General features: G+C 44.4%; 1 protein-coding gene across 1 annotated transcript; it reads left to right on the top strand.

The window, feature by feature from the left end:
- Positions 1-11482: 11482 nt before the first annotated feature.
- COX8C (cytochrome c oxidase subunit 8C) lies at positions 11483-12840 on the top strand. The gene is made up of 2 exons (XM_086363157.1): positions 11483-11899; positions 12514-12840. Exons 1-2 carry the CDS (start codon positions 11498-11500, stop codon positions 12604-12606), a joined length of 495 nt encoding a protein of 164 aa, XP_086219283.1. The 5' UTR covers positions 11483-11497; the 3' UTR covers positions 12607-12840.
- Positions 12841-15044: the final 2204 nt, after the last annotated feature.

Here is a 15044-nt window from a genome sequence, read left to right as displayed (position 1 = left end):
TCCATTTAAATTCCCATCCATTTTAGTTCACTGATTCCTAAAATGTCGATGTTCACTCTTGCCATCTCCTGTTTGACCACTTCCAATTTACCTTGATTCATGGACCTAACATTCCAGGTTCCTATGTAGTATTGTTCTTTCTAGCATTGGACTTTACTTTCACCACCAGACACAGCCACAACTGGGTGTTGTTTCTTCTTTGGCTTAGCCTTTTCATTCTTTCGGAGACATTTATCTGCTCTTCTCCAGTAGCATATTGGGTACCTACTGACCTGGGGAGTTCGACTTTCAGTGTCATATCTTTTTGCCTTTTTATACTGTTCATGGGGTTCTCAAGGTAAGAATGCTGAAGTGGCAAAGTGAAATTTGCTATTCCCTTCTCCAATGGACCACGTTTTGTCAGAACTCTCCAACATGACCCATCAGACTTAGGTGGCCCTACAGGATATGTCTCATAGTTTCATTGAGTTAGACAAGTCTGTGATCCATGAGAACAGTATGGTTAGTCTTCTGGGATAGTGGTTTTCAGTCTGTTTCCCCTCTGATGGGTGAGGATAAGAGGCTGTGGAAGCTTCTGGGGGGAGTGATTGCCTGTGGGTAAAACTGGGTCTTGCTCTGGTGGACAGGCCATGCTCAGTAAATCTTTAATCCAATTTTCTGCTGATGGGTGGGGCTGTGTTCCCTTCCTGTAGTTTGAAAGTGAAAGTGAAGTCGCTCAATCGTATCAGATTCTTTGTGACCCCATGGGCTGTAGCCTACCAGGCTTCTCCATCCCAGGCAAGAGGACTGGAGTGGGTTGCCATTTCCTTCTCCAGGAGGTCTTCCCGACCCAGGGATTGAACCCGGGTCTCCCACATTGTAGGCAGCTGCTTTACTGTTTGTTTACTGTTTGCTTCCCTTGTTCCATCAGGGAAGTCCTGAGGCCAAACTATGGTAGGGGTAATGATCCTCTTCCAAAAGGACTTATGCCAACATGCTGCAGCTCCCAGGACAATTGTAGTCAGTGCCTCTGGCTCCATGGCAGGTCACCGTCAACCTGTGCCTCTGCTGGAGACTGCAGGACACTCACAGGCAAGTCTGGCTCAGTCTTTTATGGGGTCACTGTTCCTTTCTCCTGGGTCCTGATGCTCACAAGCTTTTGTTTGTGCCCTTCAAGAGTCTCTGTTTCCCCAGTCCTGTGGAAGTTCTGTAATCAAATCTTACTGGCCTTCAAAGTCAAATTCCCTGGGGATTTGCAGTCTCTTTGCTGGATCGCCAGGTTGGGAAATCTGTTGTTCACCCTAGAACTTTCACAACAGTGTGAGAATTTCTTTGGTATAATTGTTCTCCAGTTTGTGAGTCACCTGCTCAGCAGTTTTATTGTGGGGCTTCCCAGGTGGCACTAGTGGTAAAGAACCTGCCTGGCAATGCTCAGCTCAGTTCAGTCGCTCAGTCGTGTCTGACTCTTTGTGACCTCATGGACTGCAGTACGCCAGGCCTTCCTGTCCATCACCAACTCCCGGACTTTACTCAAACTTAGGTCCATTTAATCAAACTCCTGCCTGCCAATGCAGGAGACATTAAGTGACACATGTTCGACCTCTGCATCAGGAAGATCTCTTGGAGAAGGGAATGGCAACCCACTCCAGTATTCTTGCCTGGAGAATCCCATGGATAGAGGAGCCTGGCTGGCTGCAGTCCATGGAATCACAAAGAGTAGGACACGACTGAAGCGACTTAGCAGGCACGCACACGGTGGGGCTAATTACGACCTCCTCCAAGAGGACTTATGCCACATACTGCACCTCCCAGTTCTGCTGTTGCCAGAGCCTCTGTGCCCATGGCAGGCCACTGCTGACTCATTCTTCCACAGGAGACACTTAAACACTCAAAGGCATGTCTGGCTCAGTCTCTTGTGGGGGAGTCATTGCTCCTTTCCCTGGGTTTTGTTTGCACCTTCGAGTGTCTCTGATGGGTATGAGGTTTGATTTTAAACACGATTGTGCCCCTCCTACCATCCTGTTGCAGCTTCTCCTTTGCCCTTGGAGGTGGGGTATCTTTTTTTGGTGGGATCCAAATGGCAACCCACTCCAGTGTTCTTGCCTGGAGAATCCCAGGGACTGGGGAGCCTGGTGGGCTGCCGTCTATGGGGTCGCACAGAGTAGGACACGACTGAAGCGACTTAGCAGCAGCAGCAGCAGGAGATGAGTGCACGTCCTTCTACTCCGCCATCTTGAGAAAGGCCAGTACAGTCAAATAAATAAATATTAATTTAAAAAAAAGAGTTATTACAGGATTCATGTAGCCCATGAATTTAGGAGTTCCCTAGACCCTTTCTGAGGCCCCACAATGTCACAGTTATTTTCATTAAAAAACAACAATTAAACAAAAATTCTTTTCCTAATAACACTAAGATATTTGACTTTTTTACTCATTCTCTGAAGAATGTATGGTGGAATTTTCCAGAGATTGTATAACATGGGACATCACAATAGGTTGAATATAAAAGCAGATGTGAATCTGGGTAGTTTATTTCTAATTTTTTTTTTCAGGTAGTCTAATCTTCTATTATGAGCTTCCCACGTGGTACAATGGTAAAGAATCTTCGTGTCAATGCAGGAATCAAACTCAGGTTTGATCCCTCGGTCAGGAAGATCCCCTGGAGTAAGAATGACAACCTGTTCCAGTATACTTGCCTAGAAAATTCTGTCAGGTAGTTAGAATAGGGAAAAGGAGTCCAAAATGGCGGTGGCTAAAAGACAAGGAAGGGAGAAGCCTGCGAAAGCAGAAAAGAGAAAGGTCAAAGGAAGGTCTGAGGACCGGAGTGAGGACTTCAGGTAGAATAGCACTCCTGACTAAGCCCAATTTGCATAGGGCAGGCCCAAGGGGAAGAAAAAAACGTATAAAAAGAGGAGCCAAAGGGCTCTCTCTCTCTCTTTCTCCCTCTCCTGTGCGCTGGGGCACTCTTCTCTTCGCGTCTTTGGATCGACGTGCCCTCACACCTCGAAGATGGATTTTTCTGTTAACTTATAAATAAAATAGAGCTGTAACACTGATTTGTCTAAGAGTGTAACATCGTCCTTTCAAGATCTGAGAGCTATAACACGGTCTGTCTAAGACCCGAGAGCTGTGACATGCCAAGGGGGCTTTAATGTCTGTCACTCCAAATCTTTGTGGTGACGAGACAAAGAACCAAGGAGCATACACTCGCCTGACAATTCCATGCACCAAGGAACCTGGCAGGCTACAGTCCATGGGGTTGCAAAGAGTTGGCAACGACTGAGTAACTGAACATACACACAGCACAATTTTCTATTAAACCTGACAGTAAAGAGAAACAAAAATGTAAAACAATACTACTCATTTCACTGCTTTATATATATATATTTATATTTCATTTAAATGTTATTATGTGAGTATGTGATGGATTTGTTACTTCTATTTTTAAGTCAATTAATAAATAAATATTTAAAGTATTTAAGTGTTTCTAGTGTCAGACTTTATTTTGGGGGGCTCCAAAATCACTGCAGATGGTGACTGCAGCCATGAAATTAAAAGACGCTTACTCCTTGGAAGGTAAGCTATGACCAACCTAGATCAGTTCAGTTCAGTCGCTCAGTCGTGTCCGACTCTTTGCGACCTCATGAATTGCAGCACACGGGCCTCCCTGTCCATCACCAACTCCCGGAGTTCACTCAGACTCACATCCATCGAGTCAGTGATTCGATCCATCCATCTCATCCTCTGTCGTCCCCTTCTCCTCCTGCCCTCAATCCCTCCCAGCATTAGAGTCTTTTCCAATGAGTCAACTCTGCGCATGAGGTGGCCAAACTACTGGAGTTTCAGCTTTAGCATCATTCCTTCCAAAGAAATCTCAGGGCTGATCTCCTTTAGAATGGACTGGTTGAATCTCCTTGCAGTCCAAGGGACTCTCAAGAGTCTTCTCCAACACCACAGTTCAAAAGCACCAACTCTTCTGCACTCAGCCTTCTTCACAGTCCAACTCTCACATCCATACATGACCACAGGAAAAACCATAGCCTTGAGTAGCTGGACCTTTGTTGACAAAGTAATGTCTCTGCTTTTGAATATGCTATCTAGGTTGGTCATAAGTTTCCTTCCAAGGAATAAGTGTCTTTTAATTTCATGGCTGCAGTCACCATTTGCAGTGATTTTGGAGCCCCCCAAAATAAAGTCTTACACTGTTTCCATTGTTTCCTCATCTATTTCCCATGAAGTGATGAGACCAGATGCCATGATCTTCGTTTTCTGAATGTTGAGCTTTAAGCCAACTTTTTCACTCTCCTCTTTCACTTTCATCAAGAGGCTTTTTAGTTCCTCTTCACTTTCTGCCATAAGGGTGGTGTCATCTGCATATCTGGGGTTATTGATTTTTCTCCCGGCAATCTTGATTCCAGCTTGTGTTTCTTCCAGTCCAGCGTTTCTCATGATGTACTCTGCAAAGGAGTTAAATAAGCAGGGTGACAATATACAGCCTTGACGTACTCCTTTTCCTGTTTGGAACCAGTCTATTGTTCCATGTCCAGTTCTAACTGTTGCTTCCTGACCTGCATACGGATTTCTCAAGAGGCAGGTCAGGTGGTCTGGTATTCCCATCTCTTTCAGAATTTCCCACAGTTTATTGTGATCCACACAGTCAAAGGCTTTGGCATAGTCAGTAAAGCAGAAATAGATGTTTTTCTGGAACTCTCTTGCTTTCCATGATCCAGCAGATGTTGGCAATTTGATCTCTGGTTCCTCTGCCTTTTCTAAAACCAGCTTGAACATCAGGAAGTTCACAGTTCACATATTGCTGAAGCCTGGCTTGGAGAATTTTGAGCATTGATTTACTAGCATGTGAGATGAGTGCAATTGTGCAGTAGTTTGAGCATTCTTTGGCATTGCCTTTCTTTGGGATTGGAATGAAAACTGACCTTTTCCAGTCCTGTGGCCACTGCTGAGTTTTCCAAATTTGCTGGCATATTGAGTGCAGCACTTTCACAGCATCATCTTTCAGGATTTGAAATAGCTCAACTGGAATTCCATCACCTCCACTAGCTTTGTTCATAGTGATGCTTTCTAAGGCCCTCTTGACTTCACATTCCAGGATGTCTGACTCTAGGTCAGTGATCACACCATCGTGATTATCTGGGACATGAAGATCTTTTTTGTACAGTTCTTCTGTGTATTCTTGCCACCTCTTCTTGATATCTTCTGCTTCTGTTATTGAAAAGCAGAGATATTACTTTGCCAACAAAGGCCCTACTAGTCAAGGCTATGGCTTTTCCTGTGGTCATGTATGGATGTGAGAGTTGGACTGTGAAGAAAGCTGAGCGCTGAAGAATTGATGCTTTTGAACTGTGGTGTTGGAGAAGACTCTTGAGAGTCCCTTGGACTGCAAGGAGATCCAACCAGTCCATTCTGAAGGAGATCAGCCCTGGGATTTCTTTGGAGGGAATGATGCTGAAGCTGAAACTCCAGTAGTTTGGCCACCTTATGCGCAGAGTTGACTCATTGGAAAGGACCCTGAGGCTGGGAGGGATTGGGGGCAGGAGGAGAAGGGGACGACAGAGGATGAGATGGCTGGATGGCATCACTGACTCGACGGACGTGAATTTGAGTGAACTCCGGGAGTTGGTGATGAATAGGGAGGCCTGGTGTGCTGCAATTCATGGGGTTGCAAAGAGTCGGACACGACTGAGTGACTGAACTGAACTGAACATAGTATAACCTACATAAACAAAAGCTCTTTGGAGCTTAATCTCTAAGGAGTTCCTGAGATTAAAAACTTTCTAAACCACTAATATAACTATGAGCAATTTGCTTAAATTTTCCTTGCCTCAGTTTCTTCATCTGTAAATGAGTATAATAACAATGCTTACCTTATAGGTGTATAGGAAGATTTAGAGAGTTAATACTTTGTGTAGTGTTTAGAGGAAGTTCCAGGCACATAAACAGGTGCTTTAGAAAGGTTAAATACTACTACTGCTACTAATTATAATATCAATAATAATAACTACTATCATCATCACTTTATGAGAGAGAGGCAGTTCCCAGAAAAGAAAGGTGTACAGACTATGCCATATGTCAACAACATTGGAACCCAAAAATAAGAAGTATCAGAGAAAATTGTATGAAAATGTCTGGGATTTTATGCTAAGGCAAGTACTACAGAAGAAGGCTTCCCTAGTGGTTCAGATGGGAAAGAATCTGCCTACAGTGCTGGAGACCTGGGACTGATTCTTGGGTTGGGAAGTAGGGCATAGCAACCCACTCCAGTATTCTTGCCTGGGAAATTCCATGGAGAGAAGAGCCTGGCTCTTCACAAAATTTGATGCGTTGTGTTTTAATTTTAATTCAGTTGAGAATCTTTTCTAATTTCCCTTGTGGTTTCTTCTTTGACTAATGGGTCACTCAGAAGTGTATTGTTCAATTTCTAAATATTCTAGGAGTTTTTTCAGATACCCTTTTGGTTTTGATTTCCAATTTAATCCCATTGTTGTTAACTCACCATGTATGAGTTCAATCCTTTCAAACTATTGTGACTTATTTTATAATACTGTGCTGTGCTAAGTCTCTTCAGTCATATCCAACTCGGTGCCATGCTATGGACTGTGGCCTGCCAGGCTCCTCTGTCCATGGGATTCTCCAGGTATGAATACTGGAGTAGGTTGCTGTGCCCTCCTCCAGGGGATCTTCCTGACCCAGGGACTGAACCTGCGTCTCTAAGCCTGCACTGGCAGGCAGGCTGTTTACCACTGGGATACACAGACTACCGCGATTCTTCTAAAAATTCCCTTTCATTTTTCTTTCTACTTAATCACATAGTACAAATTTTTTTTTCAGCTCTTCAGAAAATTGCATTCAGTGGTGTCTTGAGCTTTCTGTCTTTTGCCCCTTCTGTTTCCTCCTGATTCTGCATTACAAGAATTTAAAGGGATAGTTCTGACACCTCCTCTTCCCCCATCTTGAAGGGTGAAGGAGAAGAAAAAAAACTGCGTAGGCAAAACTCAAATCCTCCTTGGCCCATAGAGGGAGAGAAATATCTGGGAAGAATTATACATTAGCACCCCTCCTCCAGCTGTGCTCTCCCATAATCTCATGGCTACAAACAGGTGACCAATATTTACAGGTGCCATGGTTCATTCATTCCCTCTCTTCACAATCTAGTGTCTCCCTAGTTGTCCATTTCTACTGTGTTGCAGAGGGTGTTCTCTCCAGAGAGTGTCTTTAGGTGGGAAGGAAAAGAGACAGGGAGACATGAGCATTCATTATTCGTGCATTCAACAAATATTTATTGGGTACTTACTGTGTGTGAGGTGCTTCTTGGGGTGCTTTGGGGTGAGCAAGTCAGACAAGCCTACTCTTACAATGCTCACCTCTTAGTGAATGAGATACACAATTACCATGTTCAGATGGTCCTTGGGCCATACATAACGCAGAGAAGGGGAAAGAGAGCCATGGGAAATGGGTAAGTGGCTGGCTCAGTCATCAAGAAGAATGAAATTTTGTCATTTCAGCAACATGGATGGATATTATATTGTAATACAATTGTAATGCTCATTGTAATACATTAGCATGCTAAATGACACACCCACAAGCACCATGACAGTTCTGAGGTAGGTTCTAGAAGACCAGAAAGTGAATGGTGGCTCACCCAGTTCCTGGTAATCCCCACCCCTTCTTTGAAATAGTTGGGATAATCCTCCTACTCACTAGCTTATGAAGTTACCCAGTCCATAAAAAGTAACTACAAGGTCCGCTCTCACCTTCCGAGACAGATCTTATTCTGTCTATGGAATGTGTATCTCTGCTTTCACTTTACTATGACTTGTTCTTGAATGCTTTCCTGCCAGAAGCCAAGGATCTGCATTTGGTGGCCCATCCTAGGAACTAGCCCAAGACTTGGGACATGCCCATCCTTTCATGTCTCATGCTCCTGCAACTTCCTTACAAATATTATTAATAAATTTACTTCTTATAACTTTGCCTCTTGCAGAATTCCTTTTGTGCTGAGATGTAAAAAACCTCAGCTTCATTAAGTCCTGAGATGAGTTGTATGGTTTCTGTTGGAGGATTATGGGTTTGAGTCCCATCTGAGATGTGTGGTTATATATTGAGAAAGGATTCCTACAATAAATACAATGAACATCTGTTACCATACACAGTTACAAAATTTTTTATTGTGATAATTTTTCAGAACTAAATTTTTTTTAGAACTAAAAATTTTTAATGAGATCTTTTTGCATTCTTTTTTTTTTTTTTTTACTAAATGCAATAGACTGAATGTTTACATTCCCTCCACATTCATATGTTGAAGTCCTAATTTCCAAAGTGATGAGGTGTAGCCTCTGCGAGAAGATTAGGTTAAGAGCAGGGGTCAGGCCTTCCCTGGTGGCTCAGAGGTTAAAGCGTGTGCCTCTAATTCGGGAGACCTGGGTTCGATCCCTGGGTCAGGAAGATCCCCTGGAGAAGGAAATGGCAACCCACTCCAGTATTCTTGCCTGGAGAATCCCATGGATGGAGGAGCCTGGTGGGCTACAGTCCATGGGGTCTCAAAGAGTCGGACACTACCGAGCTACTTAACTTTCGCTTTCAGACACTAGTGAATGGGATTACTGTCTTACATAATAAAAGAGACCACAGACAGCTCTCTTGATCCTTCACCTCTTGTGAAGAGAAGACAGACTAGAAAAAATAGAGGGAAGGACATAAATAACACACAGAAGTAGACCTCCCAGAGGTTAAGAAAGATCCAAGTCTTCAAGTTGAAAAGTCTCACCCACTGCTGATTTGTATGAATGAAGCAAGAACCTTATCTAGCCATAACGTGGAGACACTTAACAAGCCCAAACACAAAAAGATTCCAAGGAAAAAAAAAAAAAAGAGGCTACGTCAGAGGAATAAGAATTATATTAGATCACACTTAGCAGTTACACTAGCTGCTAGAAAACAAGGGAATAATGCCTTTAAAATTCCTTTAAAATGCTAGAAAACAAGGAAATAATTTTGAGTCTAGCATTGTACACCCAGCCAAATTAGCAATTAAGTGTAGAGCAAAATATTTCTTTGACTTTTATGGATTGAAGAAACTTATTACTCACAGACCCTTCCTGAAAGAATTGCTTAAGGAATTGAAATAAGAATGAAACAAAAAAAAATAGGAAGCAAAATGAAATAGGAATCCAAAAAGAGGAAGAAATCAGGTAGTAGAAACGAGCATATCAAAAGAAACCCTAGAATGCTGGTTTCACAATAAGCCTAAAAATGAAATACTGTGAAGAAACTAAATCATCTTAGGGAGTAGGCAAGGGTTCTTATATTATTAAATTTGAAAATCACAATATACCATTTTTCCTTCAAGAATTTCCACAGTTACATCACCTTCTTTACTGGATCCAAACACTCAATTTGATCCTGCCATGATTATTTTTAGATACTCGTTCTTGATTTTAATTTGGGGAATTAAATGTATAGAATGCATTTAATGCATAGAAATGCAATGCATAGAAAATGTAATTAACATTAGAGAACAGAGTATAAACGTTATAAATTCCACCCAGAGAAGTGATGGCACGTAGAGAGATACAGGTAGGGAGGAATGAAAGATAAAGGTAAGTTAAGTCTAGCTGTGTTCACTATGCTTTATCTTGTATGCATAGTCGCTCAGTTGTGTTCGACTCTTTGTGACCCCATGGACTGTAGACCACCAGGCTCCTCTGTCCATGGGGATTCTGCAGGCAAGAATACTGGAGTGGGTTGCCATGCCCTCCTCCAGGGGATCTTCCCAACCCAGGGATCGAACCCAGGTATCCTGCATTGGGATAATCACCATGGTGTGATCACTCACCTACAGCCAGACATCCTGGAATGTGAAGTCAAGTGGGCCTTAGAAAGCATCACTATGAACAAAGCTAGTGGAGGTGATGGAATTCCAGTTGATCCAAATCCTGAAAGATGATGCTGTGAAAGTGCTGCACTCAATATGCCAGCAAATTTGGAAAACTCAGCAGTGGCCACAGGACTGGAAAAGGTCAGTTTTCATTCCAATCCCAAAGAAAGGCAATGCCAAAGAATGCTCAAACTACTGCACAATTGCACTCATCTCACACGCTAGTAAAGTCATGCTCAAAATTCTCCAAGCCAGGCTTTAGTGATACGTGAATCGTGAACTTCCAGATGATCAAGTTGGTTTTAGAAAACGCAGAGGAACCAGAGATGAAATTGCCAACATCTGCTGGATCATAGAAAAAGCAAGAGAGTTCCAGAAAAACATCTATTTCTGCTTTATTGACTATGCCAAAGCCTTTGACTGTGTGGACCACAATAAACTGTGGAAAATTCTGAAAGAGATGGGAATACCAGACCACCTGATCTGCCTCTTGAGAAACCTATATGCAGGTCAGGAAGCAACACTTAGAACTGGACATGGAACAACAGACTGGTTTCAATTGGGAAAGGAGTATGTCAAGGCTGTATATTGTCACTCTGCTTATTTAACTTATATGCAGAGTACGTCATGAGAAACGCTGGACTGGAAGAAGCACAAGCTGGAATCAAGATTGCTGAGAGAAATATCAATAACCTCAGATATGTAGATGATACCACCCTTATGGAAGAAAGTGAAGAGGAACTCAAAAGCCTCTTGATGAAAGTGAAAGAAGAGTGAAAAAGTTGGCTTAAAGCTCAACATTCAGAAAACGAAGATCATGGCATCTGGTCCCATCACTTCATGGCAGATAGAAGGGGAAACAGTGGAAACAGTGTCAGACTTTATTTTTGGGGGGGGGGCTCCAAAATCACTGCAGATGGTGATTGCAGCCATGAAATTAAAAGACGCTTACACCTTGGAAGGAAAGTTATGACCAACCTAGACAGCATATTGAAGAGCAGAGATATTACTTTGCCAACATAGGTCCGGCTAGTCAAGGCTATGATTTTTCCAGTGGTCATGTATGGATGTGAGAGTTGGACTGTGAAGAAAGCTGAGCACTAAAGAATTGATGCTTTTGAACTGTGGTGTTGGAGAAGACTCTTGAGAGTCCCTTGGACTGCAAGGAGATCCAACCAGTCCATCCTAAAGGAGATCAGTCCTGGGTGTTCATTGGAGGGACTGATGCTAAAGCTGAAACTCCAATACTTTGGCCACCTTATGCACAGAGTTGACTCATTGGAAAAGACCCTGAGGCTGGGAGGGATTGAGGGCAGGAGGAGAAGGGGAGGACAGAGGATGAGATGGCTGGACGGCATCACCCACTCGATGGACATGAGTTTGAGTGAACTCCGGGAGTTGGTGATGGACAGGGAGGCCTGGCGTGCTGTGATTCATGGGGTTGCAAAGAGTCGGACACGACTGATCCACTGAACTGATCCCGCATTGGAGGCGAATTCTTTACCGTCTGATCCCCACCGAACAGAAATCGAGATACTGTGGGCCGTGGGGTTAGGAAGTTAGGCAGGGCGGGTAGAGGAGAGGGCGGTGTGGCATGCGTAGGAAGCAGGGCCTAGGAGCATAGGGATGGTGCTACGCGAGGAGCGTAGGTGGACTGAGGCAGCGGGTACGTGCGTAAGGTCTGGGCTCAGCAGGGCGCTGAGCGGAAGGGGCGTGTCAGGGGCGGGGCTTATCAGGGAGCGGGGAGTAGTACGCCCCCCCAACCTCCTGTGTCCCCAGAACATGCGCAGACGATTCTACTGTCGTGTTGTGAGGCTCGTGAGGTCCGACCGCGCGTCGCCTCGCTTCACCTCACGTCTCCTCACCGCGCTTCGCGTCTACGCCTGGCTTCGCCGCACCGGACGAATCATGCCGCGCATGCCCGTGCTCTGCGTGTTTCCCCGCCGCCGTGTGACCCTGCTGCTCCTGATGCCTGGCCTGCGCATGGCCCACTTGGAGCCTCCGCGCCACCGCCGGGTGTCGACCGTCGTGAGTTGGGGCCCATTCTCCCGGGCGGCGAAGGCGGGACGCGGCGGGCGGAAGCGCGTGGCTTAGGCGGGAGCGCCCCGACGGGTGGAGGCGAGGAGGACGCGGCCGCTATTTGGGTGGGAGGCTTGGGTGGTCCGGAGGGCTCGGAGGCCGCTGGGGAGCTGAGGCGCCGTCGCGGTGAGGGCGCTGGGGTTGGGCTTGAGGCGCCAGGAAGCGGGGACCTCGAGGAGCGCGAGGGCCTCAGAGAACCGGACCTTCGTTGTCGGTACCGTTTTGGGCGCGAAGTTCGAGGGGCAGAGCCGTCGTTGCACCTCAGAACATCTCTCACTTTGATAGCGCCCTAAATTGCCGAGACCTAGCATTTCTCTAAAATGTGGGAAATCGCGGGGCAATGTCTAGCTTCCAGATTTCAAAGGTCAGAACGGAGGCACCATGAGGAGAAAAATGAGTTTTCCTCAGAAATTTCTACGGGGTCACTTAGGAAGGGAGTTCTGCTTTTTAGGTGTCACCGGGCCCCCAGATCGAGGACCACAGCCAAACTCCTCAGAACGTTTGAAACAGTTCTCCACTCCGGAAGCCGCCCTCCTAACAGCGCTGTTGATATCTTGTTCCAGGAGGTGGCTATTGCACTCGTGGTGTTTTTCACCGCCTTCTTAACGCCGCGTGGGTACGTGCTGAGCAACCTGGACCAGTTCAGAAGAGAGTAGTTCAAGAAGATGTGGAGCAGCTGTTAACGTCCAGCAACTTCCAGAAAACGCTGTGGACTCTTTAAATGAGTAAAAGTGCTTAGTTGAGTTGATGGTGCAGCCATTGTGGGTGTTCACTTTCCTGACCATATGCTTATGGTAAATATTTTGCACTTTTTTATATGGTGCATTAGAGAAAGAGTGTGCAGTCATTTAAAAATGTTAAATAAAACTGAGATACTTGTTTATGCTTGCTATTATGTGTGATCACAGGTTTTTTCTAAACATCGTGAAAGCTGATGAAATCTACTGAATTAAAATACGGTTGACCTTTGAAAGGTGGGAAGGGAAGGGAAGGGTTGGGGGGAGGCAGGAGTGGAGGGGAGCAGGGGAATTAGACTGCTGATCCTTTATGCAGTCGGAATTTCAGAGGTAACTTTACAGTCCGCCCTCCAGTATCAGCGGTTCCATATTCAAGGAGTCGACCAACGTTGGATCCTGTAGTACATAGGATCCTGTATGTAGTACATATTTACTGGGGGAAAAAAAAAAGCTTCATATGTTGCACTTTCCATGGTGGTCCAGTGTTTAAGGTTCCTGGAATTCCAATGCAGGGGTGCAGTTTACCCCTGGTCTCTGAACTAGGATCCCACATGTGGCAAAAAAAAAAAAAAAAAAAAAAACCCATATAAGTGGACCTGTATTGTTCAGGGGCTAATTGTACAATAATGAGAACGTTAATGAATGATCAGTCTTACTGAACTTTTTTCTTCTCTGACTTGAGCTTTATGAGCTTTAGCTTCTAATGTATGCCTCCACATACTCCAAATAATAGCAAAGGACTGACCTACCTTTGTGCTAGCTGGGAAAGAATATTGAAAATAGGAGTCTTTAACATAAAACTGGAGCACTTAATTTTATGAACCACTTACTTCACACGTATTTATTGAGTATTCTCATGGAATAATGCTATAGGAAAATAGTAGCTCCTTTTGGTGAACAGACTGAAATGGTAGCTCATTTTGGAGAACGGACTATTGCCCTGTCTTTTAGTTAATTTTACATGCATAAAGGTGTCACATTCAAAGTGTAGTTGATTCTTGTTACTTGGGTAGTTTTATTCTGTAGTCACTGTGAATGCTCAATTAGCAAATACTGAAGCACTGCTCCTAGGGGAAATATAGGCTTAGGTTCTTGTGAGCCTCTGGTCACAATATATTAATATTTCGCCACCTGTCAATATATATTTGGCTTCCCAGGTGGCACTAGGGCTAAAGAACCTGCCTCCCTATGCAGGAGGTGCAAGAGATGTGAGTTCTATCCCTGGGTAGGACAGATTCCCTAGAGTAGGGAATGGCAACTCACTCTAGTGTTCTTGGCTGGAAAATGGCAGAGGATCCTGGCTGGCTTTGGTCCATGGGGCTGCAAAGAGTGGGGCACAACTGAGCGACTGAACACTTTGTCAGCATATAACCTTATATGTCTTTCTGTTTAAGGATGCCTTAGTTTTAATCTAATTTTTTTAAAATTAATTTTTTTCAAGTATAGTTGATTTATAGTGTGTTCATTGCTGTACAGCAAAGTGCTTCAGTTATATACAGTGTTGCTGTTCCTGCTAAGTCACTTCAGTTGTGTCCGACTCTGTGCGACCCCATAGACAGTAGCCCACTGGGCTCCCCCGTCCCTGGGATTCTCCAGGCAAGAACACAAGTGGGTTGCCATTTCCTCCTCCAATTCATGAAAGTGACAAGTGAAAGTGAAGTCCCTCAGACCCCATGGACTGCAGCCTACCAGGCTCCTCTGACCATGGGATTTTCCAGGCGAGAGTACTGGAGTGTATTGCCATTGCCTTCTCCCTCTATACACTATATTTTTATAAAAATATAAAAAATATAAAAAATGTGATGCTAGGTAGATCATGGCAAGGATGCTTGTTTACAATAATGAGTCAAAACAGGAAGGCAGAACATAGCCTTGTTTGACCTTAGCATTGAGCAATTCAAATTTTTCACCACCCCGCCATGTCTGTAAATGTTGTGAGTATTGATTTGGGGATTGCAAATCAATTTTAGAAAGTAGGGTTTGCAAATATGGACTCTACAAATAATGTGAATCAAGTGGAATTTCTTGGAGGAGGTCTTGCTCCTATTTGTGAAATGTTTGAGGAATTTTTATTTTGAAATTTAAAGAATTTACAGTACGTTCTTTTGGGAAGGATTAGTGTGTAGAATGGGCTTCCCAGGTGGCACTAGTGATAAAAGAACCTTCCTGCCCATGTGGGAGACTTAAGAGATGTGGGTTCAATATCTGGGTTGGGAAGATCCCTTGGAGAAGGAAATGGCAACCCACTCCATAATTCTTGCCTGGAGAATCCCATGGACAGGGGAACCTGGCAGGCTACGGTCCATAGGGTTGAAAATAGGCACAACTGAAGTGACTTCGCATGCACGCACGAAGTG

This window comes from Bos grunniens, chromosome 21, assembly GCF_055505025.1.
Source record: "Bos grunniens cultivar Pamir isolate PY7600 chromosome 21, Bosgru_T2T1.0, whole genome shotgun sequence".
Taxonomy (NCBI): domain Eukaryota; kingdom Metazoa; phylum Chordata; class Mammalia; order Artiodactyla; family Bovidae; genus Bos; species Bos grunniens.
The sequence above is the reverse complement of the archived record's forward strand: the minus strand, read 5'-3'. Positions and strand labels throughout refer to the sequence as shown.

Coding starts and splice junctions, on each gene's coding strand:
- COX8C (XM_086363157.1), top strand. CDS start 11,498: ATGGTGCTACGCGAGGAGCGTAGGTGGACTGAGGCAGCGGGTACGTGC. Junction 11,900..12,513: donor ACCGCCGGGTGTCGACCGTC/GTGAGTTGGGGC, acceptor ATCTTGTTCCAG/GAGGTGGCTATTGCACTCGT.